The sequence below is a fragment of the Piliocolobus tephrosceles genome, chromosome 1 (genome assembly GCF_002776525.5).
Source record: "Piliocolobus tephrosceles isolate RC106 chromosome 1, ASM277652v3, whole genome shotgun sequence".
NCBI classification, from domain to species: Eukaryota; Metazoa; Chordata; class Mammalia; order Primates; family Cercopithecidae; genus Piliocolobus; species Piliocolobus tephrosceles.
The window spans coordinates 109,768,460-109,783,131 of NC_045434.1; the positions used below are offsets into that span (position 1 = coordinate 109,768,460).

General features: G+C 45.8%; 1 protein-coding gene across 1 annotated transcript; it reads left to right on the forward strand.

The window, feature by feature from the left end:
* Window positions 1-1,151: 1,151 nt before the first annotated feature.
* OVGP1 (oviductal glycoprotein 1) lies at window positions 1,152-14,446 on the forward strand. Its single transcript, XM_023232647.1, is given in 13 exon segments — window positions 1,152-1,176; window positions 1,780-1,809; window positions 2,230-2,434; window positions 3,443-3,499; window positions 5,152-5,317; window positions 5,804-5,928; window positions 7,165-7,273; window positions 7,377-7,562; window positions 9,122-9,238; window positions 12,398-12,533; window positions 13,513-13,841; window positions 13,887-14,280; window positions 14,283-14,446. Coding segments are annotated over 13 exon segments (2,043 nt in total).
* Window positions 14,447-14,672: the final 226 nt, after the last annotated feature.

A 14,672-nucleotide genomic window follows, 5' to 3' on the forward strand; every position in this document is an offset into this window, starting at 1 on the left:
AGGGTCTGAGACCCTCTATAGCAGAGAAAGAAAACTGATGAATCATTGGCTTGCAGTCTGGTAATAAAAATGTTTTTTGTTTTTTATCTTTCATACTCCTGTTGTTGCATTTTTTAAAAACTGGCTCTTAGATGTCCAGAATTGTATCCATCATATTCTTGAGGTTCATGACACATCCTCACAATTGGCTCATATACTGACTCACATATTGTTGACTCATAAAAATTCAGGTTTTGTCTTCTCCTGAGAAACTGAAGGATCCGGCAACACTGGTTCTGTTTCCCTGCAGGGCAACCATTAGCAGCTGCTCAGAGTGCTGTCCCTCTTTATACTGATCTCTGTTGTCTCCTGACCAAGAGGCTTCATGTCAGTTGATGTACATCATTGGACATGAACTGTTACTTTTCTAATAAAATGGAAAGAGCTGTTTTATTGCATCTATGCCATCCATTTACATTACCTGCCTGGCAAGTGTCATCTGAGTCTGAGAACTCTGCTCTGCTGGGCAACCCTTTTGACACCCCTAATAATAGCTACCATTCACTGAGCCCTTATTATATGCAAGCACAAAACTAACAATTTTTGACCCATTATCTCTTTGATCTCTATAAAGCTCTATGAGGTAAGTCGGAGCTGTCATCTCCATTTGACAAGCGTGGAAACCGAAGCTCACAGAGGCAGGTAATTTGTGCAAGATTACAAAACTTCTAAGTGGTGATACTGAGACTCAAACTTTGAATTCAAACCTTGGATTCAAAGCCTAAATCCAAAGCTAGGGTTTAAACTTTTTTTTTTTTTTAAATTATGCTGCTTCCCAGCCAATCATCTTTTAATAATAGAACTGCTGCTACCATATGGGGTTTCTCCCCCATATCTAGTCCATGTGGTACTGAATATCAGGAAGACCCTCTTCCTGGTATTCAGTGCCAACCCAGAGCTGTTGCTTTGTTGGAGAGGGAGGACACTATGTGTGGTTCTGGGGTCACTATGACTCTCATAAGTTACTGATCCTGGCACTGGGATATGTGTGTGCGTGCGTGTGTGTGTGTGTGTGTGTGTGTGTGTATGTAGCTGGGCTGTCTCAGTGCTATCCACAGGGAAGCTCCTATAAAGGGCTCCATCTCTGGCCTCACAGCTATCAGATCATTGAGATGTGGAAGCTGTTGCTGTGGGTTGGTGAGTGTGGCAGGTCCCAGCAGTGTCACTCAGTCCAGGAGGTGCCAGGCTTTAGGAGTTTGTCATCTCTTTGGTTCCTGAGAGAGCAGCCTGAGACTCAGGGGTCCTGGATTAGATAGAGATGGGATGGGCTATAGTGAACGGTCAGAGGGCAGAGGGCCCCAGGGAGAAATGGTCAGAGCAGTGGTTCTCAAACCTGGTGGCACATTAGAAATTTTAAATGCTCGAGTTCCACCTTGGACCAGTTCCATCAGAATCTCTGCATGACCAGCCAGGATATCAGTACTTCTTAATTTGCAGCCAGGGTTGAGAACCACTAGCCTCAAGCTTTTTCTGGGACTTCTAACACTCATCGTTGTCCCTGAGCAAAGCATGAGCATATACATGTGTTTATCAGAAGAAAAGAAACTTCTATCTAGTTCCACTGGTCCAACTTTAGAGACTAGGAAATGAATGAATGGTGTGTGTGTCCCCATTTGGACATCTGCATCTGCGTAAGGTGCTGTGTTGGTGGGTGCCCTTGCTAACCAGAGGGTGTGCTGTGGCATGCCACTCTGGGGAGGGTGTGAATCTCTGTGTGACTCCTCCCTTTGTTTCCCGCAGGGCTGGTTCTTGTGCTGAAACACCACGATGGTAAGGAAACTGTGTTTTCCCTTGCGGTGCCAGGGAGAGTCTCTGGCTGAGAAACCTCCACACTGAGTGTCCCCTGCAGCCGCCCTGTCCTGGCTCCTCTGACAGGGATGATGGATCCAACACAGTTTCTCAGAGGGTTTTTGGTCACCTGCTGTTTGTGTCTCTGACTGTGTGCCTTGGTCCAGACTTGAGAATCCATTCTGACCAGGATTTCATGAGGCATTCTTTTCTTCCTGAGACCTCAGCAGTGGGGAGGAATAGAACCACAGTGTAGTTTTGAGGTGTACTTCAGGGCCACGGAGAAAGGATGTGAAAATGTGGCCTGGTCTCTTGGGCTGCTACGTTCACATTGCTTTCTGGAAGCTGAGCTCCATTCACTCCCTTGGTTTATGTCAACTAATGTGTGCTCTCCCTTACCAGGTGCTGCCCATAAACTGGTGTGTTATTTCACCAGCTGGGCACACAGTCGGCCAGGCCCCGCCTCGATCTTGCCCCATGACCTGGACCCCTTTCTCTGCACCCACCTGATATTTGCCTTTGCCTCAATGAACAACAATCAGATTGTTGCTAAGGATCTCCAGGATGAGAAAATTCTCTACCCAGAGTTCAACAAACTAAAGGAGAGGTGTGTTCATATTGGATGTGGGGGTGGTATTTTCAGATTTCACAGGTATAAGATAACAGTCTATTTCTCTTGTTACTCTTCAACTTTCCTCTATTTCTTCCAGTCCTAGCTTCCTCTCAAATAGGGGTCCAGAGCACCCCCAACTTGAGAACTCTTTGTCACAGACACCTTGAGCTCTTTCCTGCCTCCTTTTGTAGTTGCTGTTGCCTCTGCCTGGAATGTGCTTCTCTCTCTTCTCTGCCTGGCAAAACCCAACTCAGCTTTGGAACCTAGTTGTGAGGATTTTAGTTATTATTGCTGTTAAAGTGGGCCTACACTCCCAAATGCTCAACAAATGCTCGTGTTTTTATTATCGTTTATTAGCTATGAGCTACTCCAGGGAAGGGCCAGTGTCTGCTGTGTCGTTGTATCCCCAGTGGCTAGGTCAGTGTCTCACACAGGGTTGGTGCTCAGTAAGTGTTTGCTTACATTTTCCTCTCTCCAGAACTCCTGGGATCTCTCCGTGCCCTGGGATCTCTCCGTGCCCAAGGGAAGGCTTGTTACTGCATTAATGGTTATAGATGGGCAGGGAAAAAGTTCTATGCCGCTAGATTATAAGCTCCCTGAAAGTGGGGAGCTTATCTGTGTTGTTCTCTGTTCTAAAGTGCCTAAAGCAGTAAATGGCACATAGACATTGCTCAATAAATATTTGTTGAATAGGAAAAAGAGAAACATTTTAGACTACTCTTTTTTTGGAAGCATCATGGGGACATGCGCGAGTTTGGCAGACTTTGTGCAACCTTGGAGTTGTTGGGCTGTGATGGCCCTTGGGTTGATTGTTCTGTCTGTCTTTCTTTCTCTGTCCTGTGCTCATTTCTCTCCTAATATCACCTTCCTCCTTTTCCTTCCCTTACCTCCCATCTCTCCTGTTTCCTGTTTTTCTTCCACGGAGCAAAGCAAAAGAATGTGGCAGCAGCTGCCCACTGGAGTGGAGGACCCAGCTCATCAACCCTCTCTCCCACATCATAGGAACAGAGAGCTGAAAACACTGCTGTCCATCGGCGGGTGGAACTTTGGCACCTCAAGGTGAGACTTTGCTGTTATTGTCTTCTCCCTGGGAGGGCGGAGCAGGCTGGGTGGATGTGAAGACAGAGGGGGAAGCCAGCTTGGCCATGGGGACAGCAAAGCTAGCATAAGCACTTCCCCAACTCATGAATCTTAGACCCCTGCACTCAAGGGACATCCTGGCCTCTTCTCCATGGTGGGTCAGGGGAGACAAGGAAGTTCTAGCAGGTGGTGAGAAAGGGGCTGGGGGGAAATTAGAGACAAAATGAGGCACTCAAACAATTGTTTCTTCAACCTTTCATAAGGGAAGGAATCAGGTGCAGGATGAGAATAACTCCCAAACCTCACGGGTTTCTTCACTTTATTAGTGGATCCAGGAATATCCGCCTCAAAGGGTGGGATCAGAGGAAAGGAAATAACAAAATGCTAAGCTTAGTGCCGGCACATAGTACACGTTCAGTATGTAGCAGCTGCTCTTGTTAGCACTTCAATCTCCATGAGGCAACGTGGAGATGACAAACTGCCTTCATATTTTCTGAAGAAACATTTCTCCTATTTCATGGCTGAGGCTTGGGGTAGAGGCCGTGCTTGCCTTGTTGCCTTAGAGGCATGAGATGCACTAGAGGGAGGCCTGGTAGGCTGGGAGTGTGTGAGGATGCACTTTGCAAGATGGAGGAAAGATTCAGGGCAGGGGGATGAGAGCTAGCTCTGCCCAGCCCAGGCCTAACCTCTTCCCCTCTCTGAACACTCCCAGTGCTCCAGATACTGGGCTAGGGCTGTACATGCATTAACCCGTGAACACTTGGAGGAAGCTTACAAAGTGGTTGTATTCCAATTAGTAGAGCAGAAAGCACAAGTCACAAGTATTAAGGAACTTGCCAGATTTGTCCCAGGTATTCCTCAGAGATTGCCCAGCAAGGAGGTGGCAAACTGACCATGGAACCCAGGTCTATTTATGAGTCTGGTTAATTTTCTAATCATAGCTCAGCTCAGGACTAACCCAGAGTTGCTTAAAGTTCAGCTCCAATAAGTTAGAATTTTTCCAAAGTGTCATCACTACGGAAGAGAAAACAAAGTAAAATAGAAAAAAATATCAAACAAGCAATGAACAAAAGAACACACGATCAGGAGCCCCTTATCAGAGCACAGGCCTCTTGTGCCAAGTTATACAGCTCAGGCCCAGATTAACTCATAGATGTTTCTGGACATGCTGGCCCTAGACTCCTGTTCTCTCCCCTAATCCAGTCAGGCAGAAAATGTCAGTGCTAGGACAGGTTGTGGGAATTGAGTGGTTACCTATGAGGAGACAGCACAGAGAGGGGCGGTGCCTTGCCAGTAGGCATACCATGTTTTGGGGGGCAGAGCTGGACTGAGTCATTTCTCTGCACCCCAGGCTACCTGCTTGGTTCTGTGCCTGCTGTTCCCTGTGCCATCTGGCCTCGGGGCGGTACATGGTTTTCAACTTCTTTTAGCTGCCTGAATTCCCCACTCTTGGGTATTGAGCTCCTGGTGCTGGGAGAGGCATGTAAGAAGGTGGGAGACTTTTGGGGATCTGCCTTCCTTTCCTCCAGCCACATCTGTCAGGCCCACCACAGGGCACCAAGCTTGTGAGGGGCCTTGTAGGAGGTTGTCATTCTGTGGATAGTGTTGTCTTACCCCTGGTCTCCCTGCAGGTTCACCACTATGTTGTCCACATTTGCCAACCGTGAAAAGTTTATTGCTTCAGTTATATCCCTTCTGAGGACACATGACTTTGATGGTCTTGATCTTTTCTTCTTATATCCTGGACTAAGAGGCAGCCCCATGCATGACCGGTGGACTTTTCTCTTCTTAATTGAAGTAAGTCTGGTCTGGAAGTGCCAGAATCCAGAAATGATTCTACTTTTATGTATCTGGGCTTATGGCAGGAGAGGAGCATAAGTCCAGGGCCAGGGGCAGAAGAGGGTGACAGAATGTTCTTTTACTGTGAACCCCTGGAGGGTAATACCTGTAACTCCCCAAGGTTGCTCTTTTCTCTGCACCTGGGGCTTGCTCCAGTCCTCCAGCCTAAGGGATGCCTTCTCTGTGCAGCTTCCTGCACTCCCCCAGGCAGTGTCTGTCTGAGTTCTGTGCTCCTGAGCCTGCTCACCACTGCACGATTAAATCATTCACCACATCAGCCCTCATCTGCCTGTCTCATGATCCTGTGGCATGGCCCATGTCCAACTCACCTTTGTGTCCCAGAGCCTGGCTCAGGAGCTCAGTAAATGCTTCTTAGATGACACTCCCCCCAGGCCCCACCTCTTGTTTGTCCAGTTCTCTGTGTCTTTCTGTCTTTCCTCCTAGGAGCTCCTGTTTGCCTTCCGGAAGGAGGCACTGCTTACCATGCGACCAAGGCTGCTGCTGTCTGCTGCTGTTTCTGGGGTCCCACACATCGTCCAAACATCCTATGATGTGCGCTTTCTAGGAAGGTGAGTGTATATTGCCTTGGTGGGGCAGGACATTGGAGGGAAGCAGGTGTCTTGAGCTCAGAACCCCAGAGCTTCCCAAGCACTGTTTTTGAGCTCACCATGTGCCTGCCCTGACGTCAGTGCAAGTTTGGGGCTGGGCTGAGGGGCATGGGTGGGGACAAGGGCTAGCTCCATTATACCCTGAGGGTTTATTTAGACCTCAGAGAGAGGTGATGTAATATCTGCCCACAACAATGTTAGCACAGGTGGAGTCTTCTGCACAGCCTAGGAGAGAATCCCAGGGACCTGGCCTCTTTCTACCTAGAGTATATCTGTAGATATACACTATGCAGCAGATGCTGGCATCAGAGATGGATGAATTAATAATCAGTGTCACAAAAATAAAAGTAGGAATGCCCAGTCACACCCAGTATTCAGAGCAGTTCTTCATGCGAAAGTTAAAAACTAGACAAAGAGCAGCACATAAATCTTTTTGGACATGTCAGCTCTAGGTATATTTTCTAGAACTTTGAGAATCAAGTATTTACAGAAGAGGAAACTGAGGCAGATGCAGACCAAAAGAGAAATGGGATATTCCTGTGTGTGAGTGTGCTAGAGAGTGGTTTCAACGTGGGAGGAGAGTGAGAGACGCAGGGGACATGGAGTGTGTTAGTGTTGATCTTTTAGCCAGACGGGATTGAGAGAGTCCTGCCCTCACCCAGCTGGGCAACTTTAGGCAAACTAGTTAACCCATCTGAGTTTCAGTTTCTTCACCTTTAAAATGGAGATGGTTACAGTACTTAGGGAATTAGCCAGATTAAAATTAAATTAGATAATCAGTGTAAACCCTTATCCCTGTAACCTGGTAATGATGAAAGCTTTCTAAAGGAGGTAGGTTTCAATGGCTCCTGGAATTATAGAAAGACAAGCTACAGAACAGACTGCTTTTACTCATGACCATTTGTGCAGATGCCTGTTAGCATTTGTATCAGGCCTGAGTGTATTTTCTCTCATCTAACTCCTGCCTACCTCCACAGATACCCTCAGGATGCATAGATCCTCACACACAGCTGTTCCTAACCAGCTGTTTGTTCCAGTGGCAGGTGGATAGCACAGCATGGGCAGGCCCCACAGGCAGAAGGAGCAGGGAAGCTCTGGTGACCAATGTCTAGCTAGTTAGCCAGACAGTGCTGTGATGATCTGACTTGAAAATCTGGCTAGCCCAGTCTTTATATCTCTTCCTCCTGCCCCTTACAGACTCCTGGATTTCATCAATGTCTTGTCTTATGACTTACATGGAAGTTGGGAAAGGTTCACAGGACATAATAGCCCCCTATTCTCTCTGCCTGAAGACCCCAAATCTTCGGTAAGGAAAGGAAAGATCTCAGGTGGCCCAGACATCTGTCCCCCTGAGCTCAGGCCATTGGCTCTTAGTAACAAGGAGGAGTGTGGATTCTTCTTACCTGCAGGCATATGCTATGAATTATTGGAGAAAGCTTGGGGCACCCTCAGAGAAGCTCATCATGGGGATCCCCACCTATGGACGCACCTTTCGCCTCCTCAAAGCCTCTAAGAATGGGTTGCAGGCCAGAGCGATCGGACCAGCATCTCCAGGGAAGTACACCAAGCAAGCAGGCTTCTTGGCTTATTTTGAGGTGATGGGAATAGAATAGCAGTCTCTGTCTAGCAGTTAGGACTCTCCCACCCCCAGCTGGAGTAAAGGCCAGGACAAGGGGCAATGGCAAGGGTGAAAGCTGTAGACAGGGCAAAGAGGGGGGCTATTAGGACAAGGGAAATCACTCTCTGGGGTATTTTCTTTTTCTTTGGGGTAAGTTATTTGAGCCTTTTGTAAGGAGCGAAGGACTTGCTGGAATCTGGATGGAAGGATTTTATTGTACCCCAAAAAAGGATCTTAAATGCTGTACAGGTAAACCCTGACTTTCTGTATGGCCTAAATACAAATCATTAATATTTGCAATATATATAGTTTCAAACATATGCAAAATTAAAAGAATAGTATAGCCTCTGTACCTCCCCCACATACTACTCACTCAGCTTCGATCATTAATAATTCATGGCCAATTTTGTCACATCTCTGCTGACTCCCTCCCTCCCTACTGCTAGATTATTTTGAAGCAATTCCAAGGCATTCTCTACTACAGGTTCTTTCTCTCCACTCTAGCTCTACCCTCTTCATCTTCATCTCAACCAAGCTTGCTACTGAGTGGTGGAAAGAGACATGCTTCCAAGGGAATGTAACCACCAGAGGTGACAATACTAGCCACATAAGTGTGTGGCTGTAGTGACCTGGAAAGGTCTTATGGAGCAGGTAGAGTTTGAGCAGAGTTTGAAACACAGAAAAATCCTGATGGACAGGAATGACTAGATGGGAAGGACTTCCCAGGTAGAGGACCAGCAGGTACAGAGGGACAGGTTGAGTACTTTAGGCAGTAGTGGAGATGCTGCAAGTCTCTCCAATCTCTGCTCTGCGCTGGATGGATGAGGGTGTTTTTCTGCTAATCCAATGAAGCGTTTTTATGAGTGTTGGCATAGTTGAAGCAATGTTCTTGAAGGGCAAAGAAGCTTTGATAGACACTTTAAAGCACCAAAAGCAGAAAGGAATGACTTAGACATTAACTTCTGCAGCACAACTTGCATACCTCACTTTTTTTTGCAGCATATAGTTTCTAGCACAATGCTGGGCATCCAGTAGACACTCAAATGCTTAATTAATTGTAGCAACCTAGCTCTCCCTGCCTTCAAGAACTTTAAATCTACTAGAAGTTCAGGTGCTAGTTTGAGAACTACCTATATGGGGCAGTTTGTGCTGGGATCTAATGAACAGGAGAGACTTGTTTGTGAAAACACTTTGAATGAGCTACAGATTTGGTCAAGGATCAGGTACGTTACTCTTACGATTTTGGTACTGGCATTGTATCCCTGGCTTGGTTTCTTAAGGATGTAATCCACTCTTTGGTTCCCTATTTCCCATCATGGACAGTAGAGGAAGGAGCAGGTAACAGTAGGAATTTATTCAAAATAGAGAGGAACTCGTTTTTGAGTGGCCTCTCCATCCATTCTCTCTTTGGTTTACCTTCTTCTCATTCGCTGGTTAGGGATTCTTGGGTTCTTTATCCTTGAGCAAGGAACAACTGTCTCCTGGTGCTTGTCTCCGTGGCACTTTCCAGAACTAACCTGGTGGTCCTCTTGGCAGATTTGTTCCTTTGTCTGGGGAGCGAAGAAGCACTGGATTGATTATCAGTATGTCCCATATGCCAACAAGGGGAAAGAGTGGGTTGGCTATGATGATGCCATCAGCTTCAGTTACAAGGTGAGACCCTGGTTCTTTCATGCTCTAGCACATGGTTTCTTACTGGCTTCCATGGGGCCCTTTTTTGTACAATGCATGCATGTGTATCGGGTGGAGGGTGAAAGGTGAGGATGATTAAACCAGGGGAGTTTCAGGCATGCCTACATTTTAGTTCTAACCGGGGTTTCATAATCCCATCTGTTCCAATTCTCTATTCTGAAGAGAAGGAATCTAGGTTCTGAGGGAATAAATAGTTCTCTCAGTTCTTACAGCTTTTTGGTGATCCTTTGGGTCTCTTCCTTTCCATTTGGACCAACTAATTTCATAGCAAATAAATAATCAACACAAAGTAGATCATGGTAAGTGCTCTGTAAATATTACTGACACGTAGCAGAAATGAGGAAGTCTGGGAGGGCTTCCTGAGGGAGGTGAGCAGGAGTAGGAGAAGATGATGACATGGGGGAAAGGCTCAGTGGTGTAGAAAGCTTATAGCAGATTCAAAGACGAATTTGGGTGAAGCAGAGGCTTTTTATAAAGGGACCTGAATGCTGGTAAAGGTGTTCGGTCTTCATCCTGTGGACGTTTTAAGGCAAAATCAGGTTTCTACAGGTGGATGACCTTTAATTTTCAAACTTTTAGAACCAAACTGTGACCAGTACTCTCCCTTCATGTAAGTGGTATTTTATGAAGTTGAATCTGGCAGGTTGTTATAGTGAACTAAAAGAGAACTGACATGCTCCAGCAGTTCCTAAACCTGCCTCTGTTTTGGAATCACCTGAGAGACTGGATACATGTATAAATCATGGTTCCACTCCTAAATATTCAGTAGGTCTTAGAAAAACTTTGGAAACTATTTTAGAATGCCTCCACATGTGATCCTTCCAAATGCTAAGTTGACATTTTGGGAGCTCTCAGGGGGAACACAGAGGTGTCCAAGCGTGAGATAATGAGGGTCTGGACTAGGGTAGTTGGAAGGAACAGCAGTTGAAAGGTGAGAAATTGTCAGAATGTGGCAACTGCTTGGTATTGAAACTTAAATAGAGAGAATTCACAGTTCTCCTGTTACCGGTGATGCAGAAATGCCAGGTATCGGCTGTTTTTGGGGGGGAGTTTATGTGGGAAGCACCAGAGAGGAAGGCACTCATGAAGATTCACTGTGTAGCTCTTCTGTGCATTAACACCGGGTGAGGCCTGCTGGGGAGGAGACAGATAAAAGGGCGTGGCTTCTCCCATCTGGGATCTTGCTCTGTGGTTTGGGAATGGGAAGACACAAACAGGAAAGATTAATGACTCAACGCATTTACCCAGTTGGATGGAATTAAGTCTAAGACCCATAGGACGTCAGAAAGGGGATTGACCCCGTGTGTTGGGGGAGGCCCTGGGATGAGCAGCAGAGGGTGGTCTTGCTTTGAGGTGCAGTTACTGTAACTCGCAGAACTAGGTGAGGGGACATGAAGCCAGGGGGTGGGGATGGTTAAGGGATTTTTGACATAGAATATCAGAGCTAAAAGAGACCTTGGGGATTATTGTTGGGAGATAATTATACCCTGGATTTCTCAGAGTTCCTGCACAGTTTGAGGATTTTGGGCAAAGGAAGCAGACAAGCTATACTAAACATAGAGAGCTGCTTTCCTCTTTCCCCCAGAGCCATTTGCTTACCTTCAATGATTGCGCAAGTCCCCTTCCCAGGGAGGACTTGTTTATGTTCCAAGTTCTGTCCTCTCTCTGGAGGGAGGAGGGCCACGTAGGTCAACCATTCTATATAAGCTCTGAGTCTCATAATTTCAGGGTTCTTCTCTGTAGCACAGACCCCACTGTACATGCAGGTGAATTGAACATCTGACCTTCATCACATTGTCCTTTGGGTAATTGGGACATGGAAACTGACTCAAGGTGCTATTCTGGCTATTTTGTTTTGTTTTTTTTTCTGTGAATAATGAATGCTCTGTCCTCTGATCCAGAGGTCTGGGGTGTTGGGGTATGTGAGTATGTGTGTGTGTGTGCATGTGTGTGTGTGTGTGTACACACAAAACTGACAGGCTACTTTGTTAGCTTGTAAGTAGAATAAAAGTCTCAGAAACTTCACAGTATCAGACTTAATGATTGGGTTCCTCCTTCCTCTTATTTTACATTTGGGGAAAGTCAACCTCTGAAAGGAGCCAATTGACTTGGCTAAGGAACACAGCTCTTTGGACCTGGTAGAGTCTATCTTTTCCATCAGACTTGACAGAGCACTGGCAAAGTAATAATAAAACCTGGACTTGAATCTAAGCTCCGCCTTTAGTTATAGTGGAGGTTTTAAAAAGTGTGGATGAAAGCCTTTATTTTCTCATCTGTGAGAAGAATATAATATTTTGTGCTCTACTGTATTTTATAGCATCACTGTGAGATAAGGAAATGAATTTTAAACAGTAGAGCAATATCTACAGTTTAATATGATAATAATGGTGATTAGTGAGGTGGGGAACCCAGAGGTTTAGTAGCTAACTTTTATTGAAGATTCACTATGTGCCAGGTATTGATCCAAATATCTTATGCATAGGAACTCTTTAGGAAGGCTTATGTAGCATTCCTATGTAACATAAAAACATAAGATTCACCATTTTAACCATTTTAAAGTCTGAAATTCAATGGCATTAAATACCTTCATGTTGTTGTATAATTATCACCACCATCCATCTCCAGAACTTTTTCATCTTCTCGAATGGAAACCCTGTGCCCATTAAACAGTAACTTCCCCTTCCTCCTTCCCCCATCCCCTGGCAGCCACCATTCTATTTTCTGTTTCTGTGAATTTGACTACTCTAGGTGCCACACTTAAGTGGAGTCATACACTGTTTCTTATTTTGTGTCTGGCTTATTTCACTTAGCATAGTGTCTTCACGCTTCATCCATATTGTATGTAGTATGTGCATGTAAGAATCTTTTGAGTCTAAAAATGTTGAACATGTTATTATCCTCTTTCTTTTTTTAACAAATGAGACAGTTGAGACACATAAGAGTTACATAACTTTTTCAAGATCCCATAGCTAATAAGCAGTAAAGCTAGATTCAAATGCAGGCTACACTCCTAACCACCCTGCTACATTGCTTCCTAAGGGACTATCTTCAGTTTTTTGCCATTGTACCCAGTCTGGAGAGTGCCAAGTATAGCGGGTTGACTGACTGTTACTTTTACAGGCATGGTTTATAAGGCGAGAGCATTTTGGGGGGGCCATGGTGTGGACATTGGACATGGATGACGTCAGGGGCACTTTCTGTGGCACTGGCCCTTTCCCCCTTGTCTACGTATTGAATGATATCCTGGTGCGGGCTGGTAAGTAGCTGTGACCTATAAGCTGGGGTTGGAAGTTGCATAACCAGGCACTGGGTGAGTCCCTTCTGCTAGATCTAAATGCCTTGGTGAGGCAACATGACATTGAGGGGAGAGAAAAAGCTTTGCCAGGCCACTATGTTTTCCAGTCTTTGCTGGGATACTTGGCCCTTACTTGACCTCTTTGAGCTTCCTTTGTTCCATCTAAAATGGGAATAATCTGTATACTCATGACATTATTATAAGAACTAAGTGAGCTATGGAATGAAAATTCTCATAGTTAGCACTCAATGTATGTTCTTTCTTTCTTTCTTTCTCTTACTCTCATGGGCAAGGGCTGAGGGAATTAGGTTTCTTTTGATATCTCTTTTTGATAGTAGAGGCTACCCTGGCAATTAGGAAGTGGAAACTAGCATGCAAGGGATGAAGCATCCTTACAGATGGTTTATAATCTTCATTTTACGGGTAATGCGACTGGAGCTCCGTCAGGTCAAGTCTTTAGGTGGGCCCCTGTCCCATTGTTCACAGCGTGCTGTCTCCAGCCTCCTTGCCCCTGGCTTTGTTCCTGGTGCCTCCTACAACATAGAGACATAAGAAGCTTCTCCTTCAGGATTCATCAAGTAATTCTTTAGCATTAGGCCTCGAGGGCAAGGTTTTGCTGATGGTGCAATCAGAGATGTCAAAGTGAGGGCTTGAGCACAAGGAACGGGTGGGCTCCTTTCTGGGGTCATTCATGGAAAATGTAGCAAATCCACTGAGTGCCTGTGGGTGTCTGGGACCTGTGAACATGATGGGGTCTGGAGCAAGGCTTCTATGTGGTGGGATTTCATCTATGTCCTCAAGTAGGTATAGTATTAAATCTTCCACTTCTGGATTTTTGGAGCAGGTACTTCAGCGGTGGAGTGGTTCTAGTTCTGCCAGTAATTAATAGGATGAGAATGAAGTGGTAGGAATCTCATTCTTTTCTGTTGATTTTCTTTAGAGTTCAGTTCAACTTCTTTACCACAATTTTGGCTGTCATCTGCTGTGAATTCTTCAAGCACTGACCCTGAAAGTCTGGCTGTGACCAAGACATGGACCACTGATATTAAGATTTTGCCCCCAGGAGGAGAGGCTGGGGTCACTGAGATCCATGGAAAATGTGAAAAATGTGGAAATATGACTATAACCCCTAGAGTTACAATTGTGATCCCTACAAAGGAAACTGTATCCCTTGGAAAGCATACTGTAGCTCTAGGAGAGAAGACTGAGATCACTGGGGCAATGACCATGACTTCTGTGGGTCATCATTCCATGACCCCTGGAGAGAAGGCCCTGACCCCTGTGGGTCACCAGTCTGAGCTCCCTGGGAAGAAGACCCTGACCCCTGTGGGTCATCAGTCTGTGACCACTGGACAGAAGACCCTGATCTCTGTGGGTTATCACTCTGTGACCCCTGGGGAAAAGACCCTGACCCCTGTGGGTCATCCATCTGTGACCCCTGTGAGTCATCAGTCCGTGAGCCCTGGAGGAATGACTATGACCCCAGTCCATTTTCAGACTGAGACCCTTAGACAGAATACAATGGCCCCTAGAAGGAAGGCTGTAGCCCTTGAAAAGGTGACTGTCCCCTCCAGAAAGATATCAGTCACCCCTGAAGGGCAGACTGTGCCTTTAAGAGGGGAGTATTTGACTTCTGAGGTGGGTACTCACCCCAGGATGGGTAACTTGGGTCTTTAGAGGGAAGCTGAAAACAGGATGATGCTGTCCTCCACCCTGTCATCCAGCTCCCAGAACATACTCCTCAAGCTTTTGACAACCACTTTGTTTCTGTCTATGGAAACCATTCCTCTGTCAACTCAGTAACCCCTCAAACAAGTCCTCTTTCTCTAAAAAAATAAATCCCAGAAGACTCTGCTGTGGATCAAGGAGCCTAAGCCCTGCTGGTGTCAGAAACCAGGGAAAACCCTTGTCTTTTCTTCTTAGTGACATGCTTCCTCATCCTGGAGCAAAGCAGCCATCAAAACCACAATAGGCCAATCTCTTTTCCATTAAATAAACTGTAAGCACAAGAACCCACCGAGTTCTCTGAGATTCTTTTCTTGAATTGAACTTTGCAACTCAGTTGTCAGCTTCTCCCTTTCAAGGTCATTTTCCCCACTG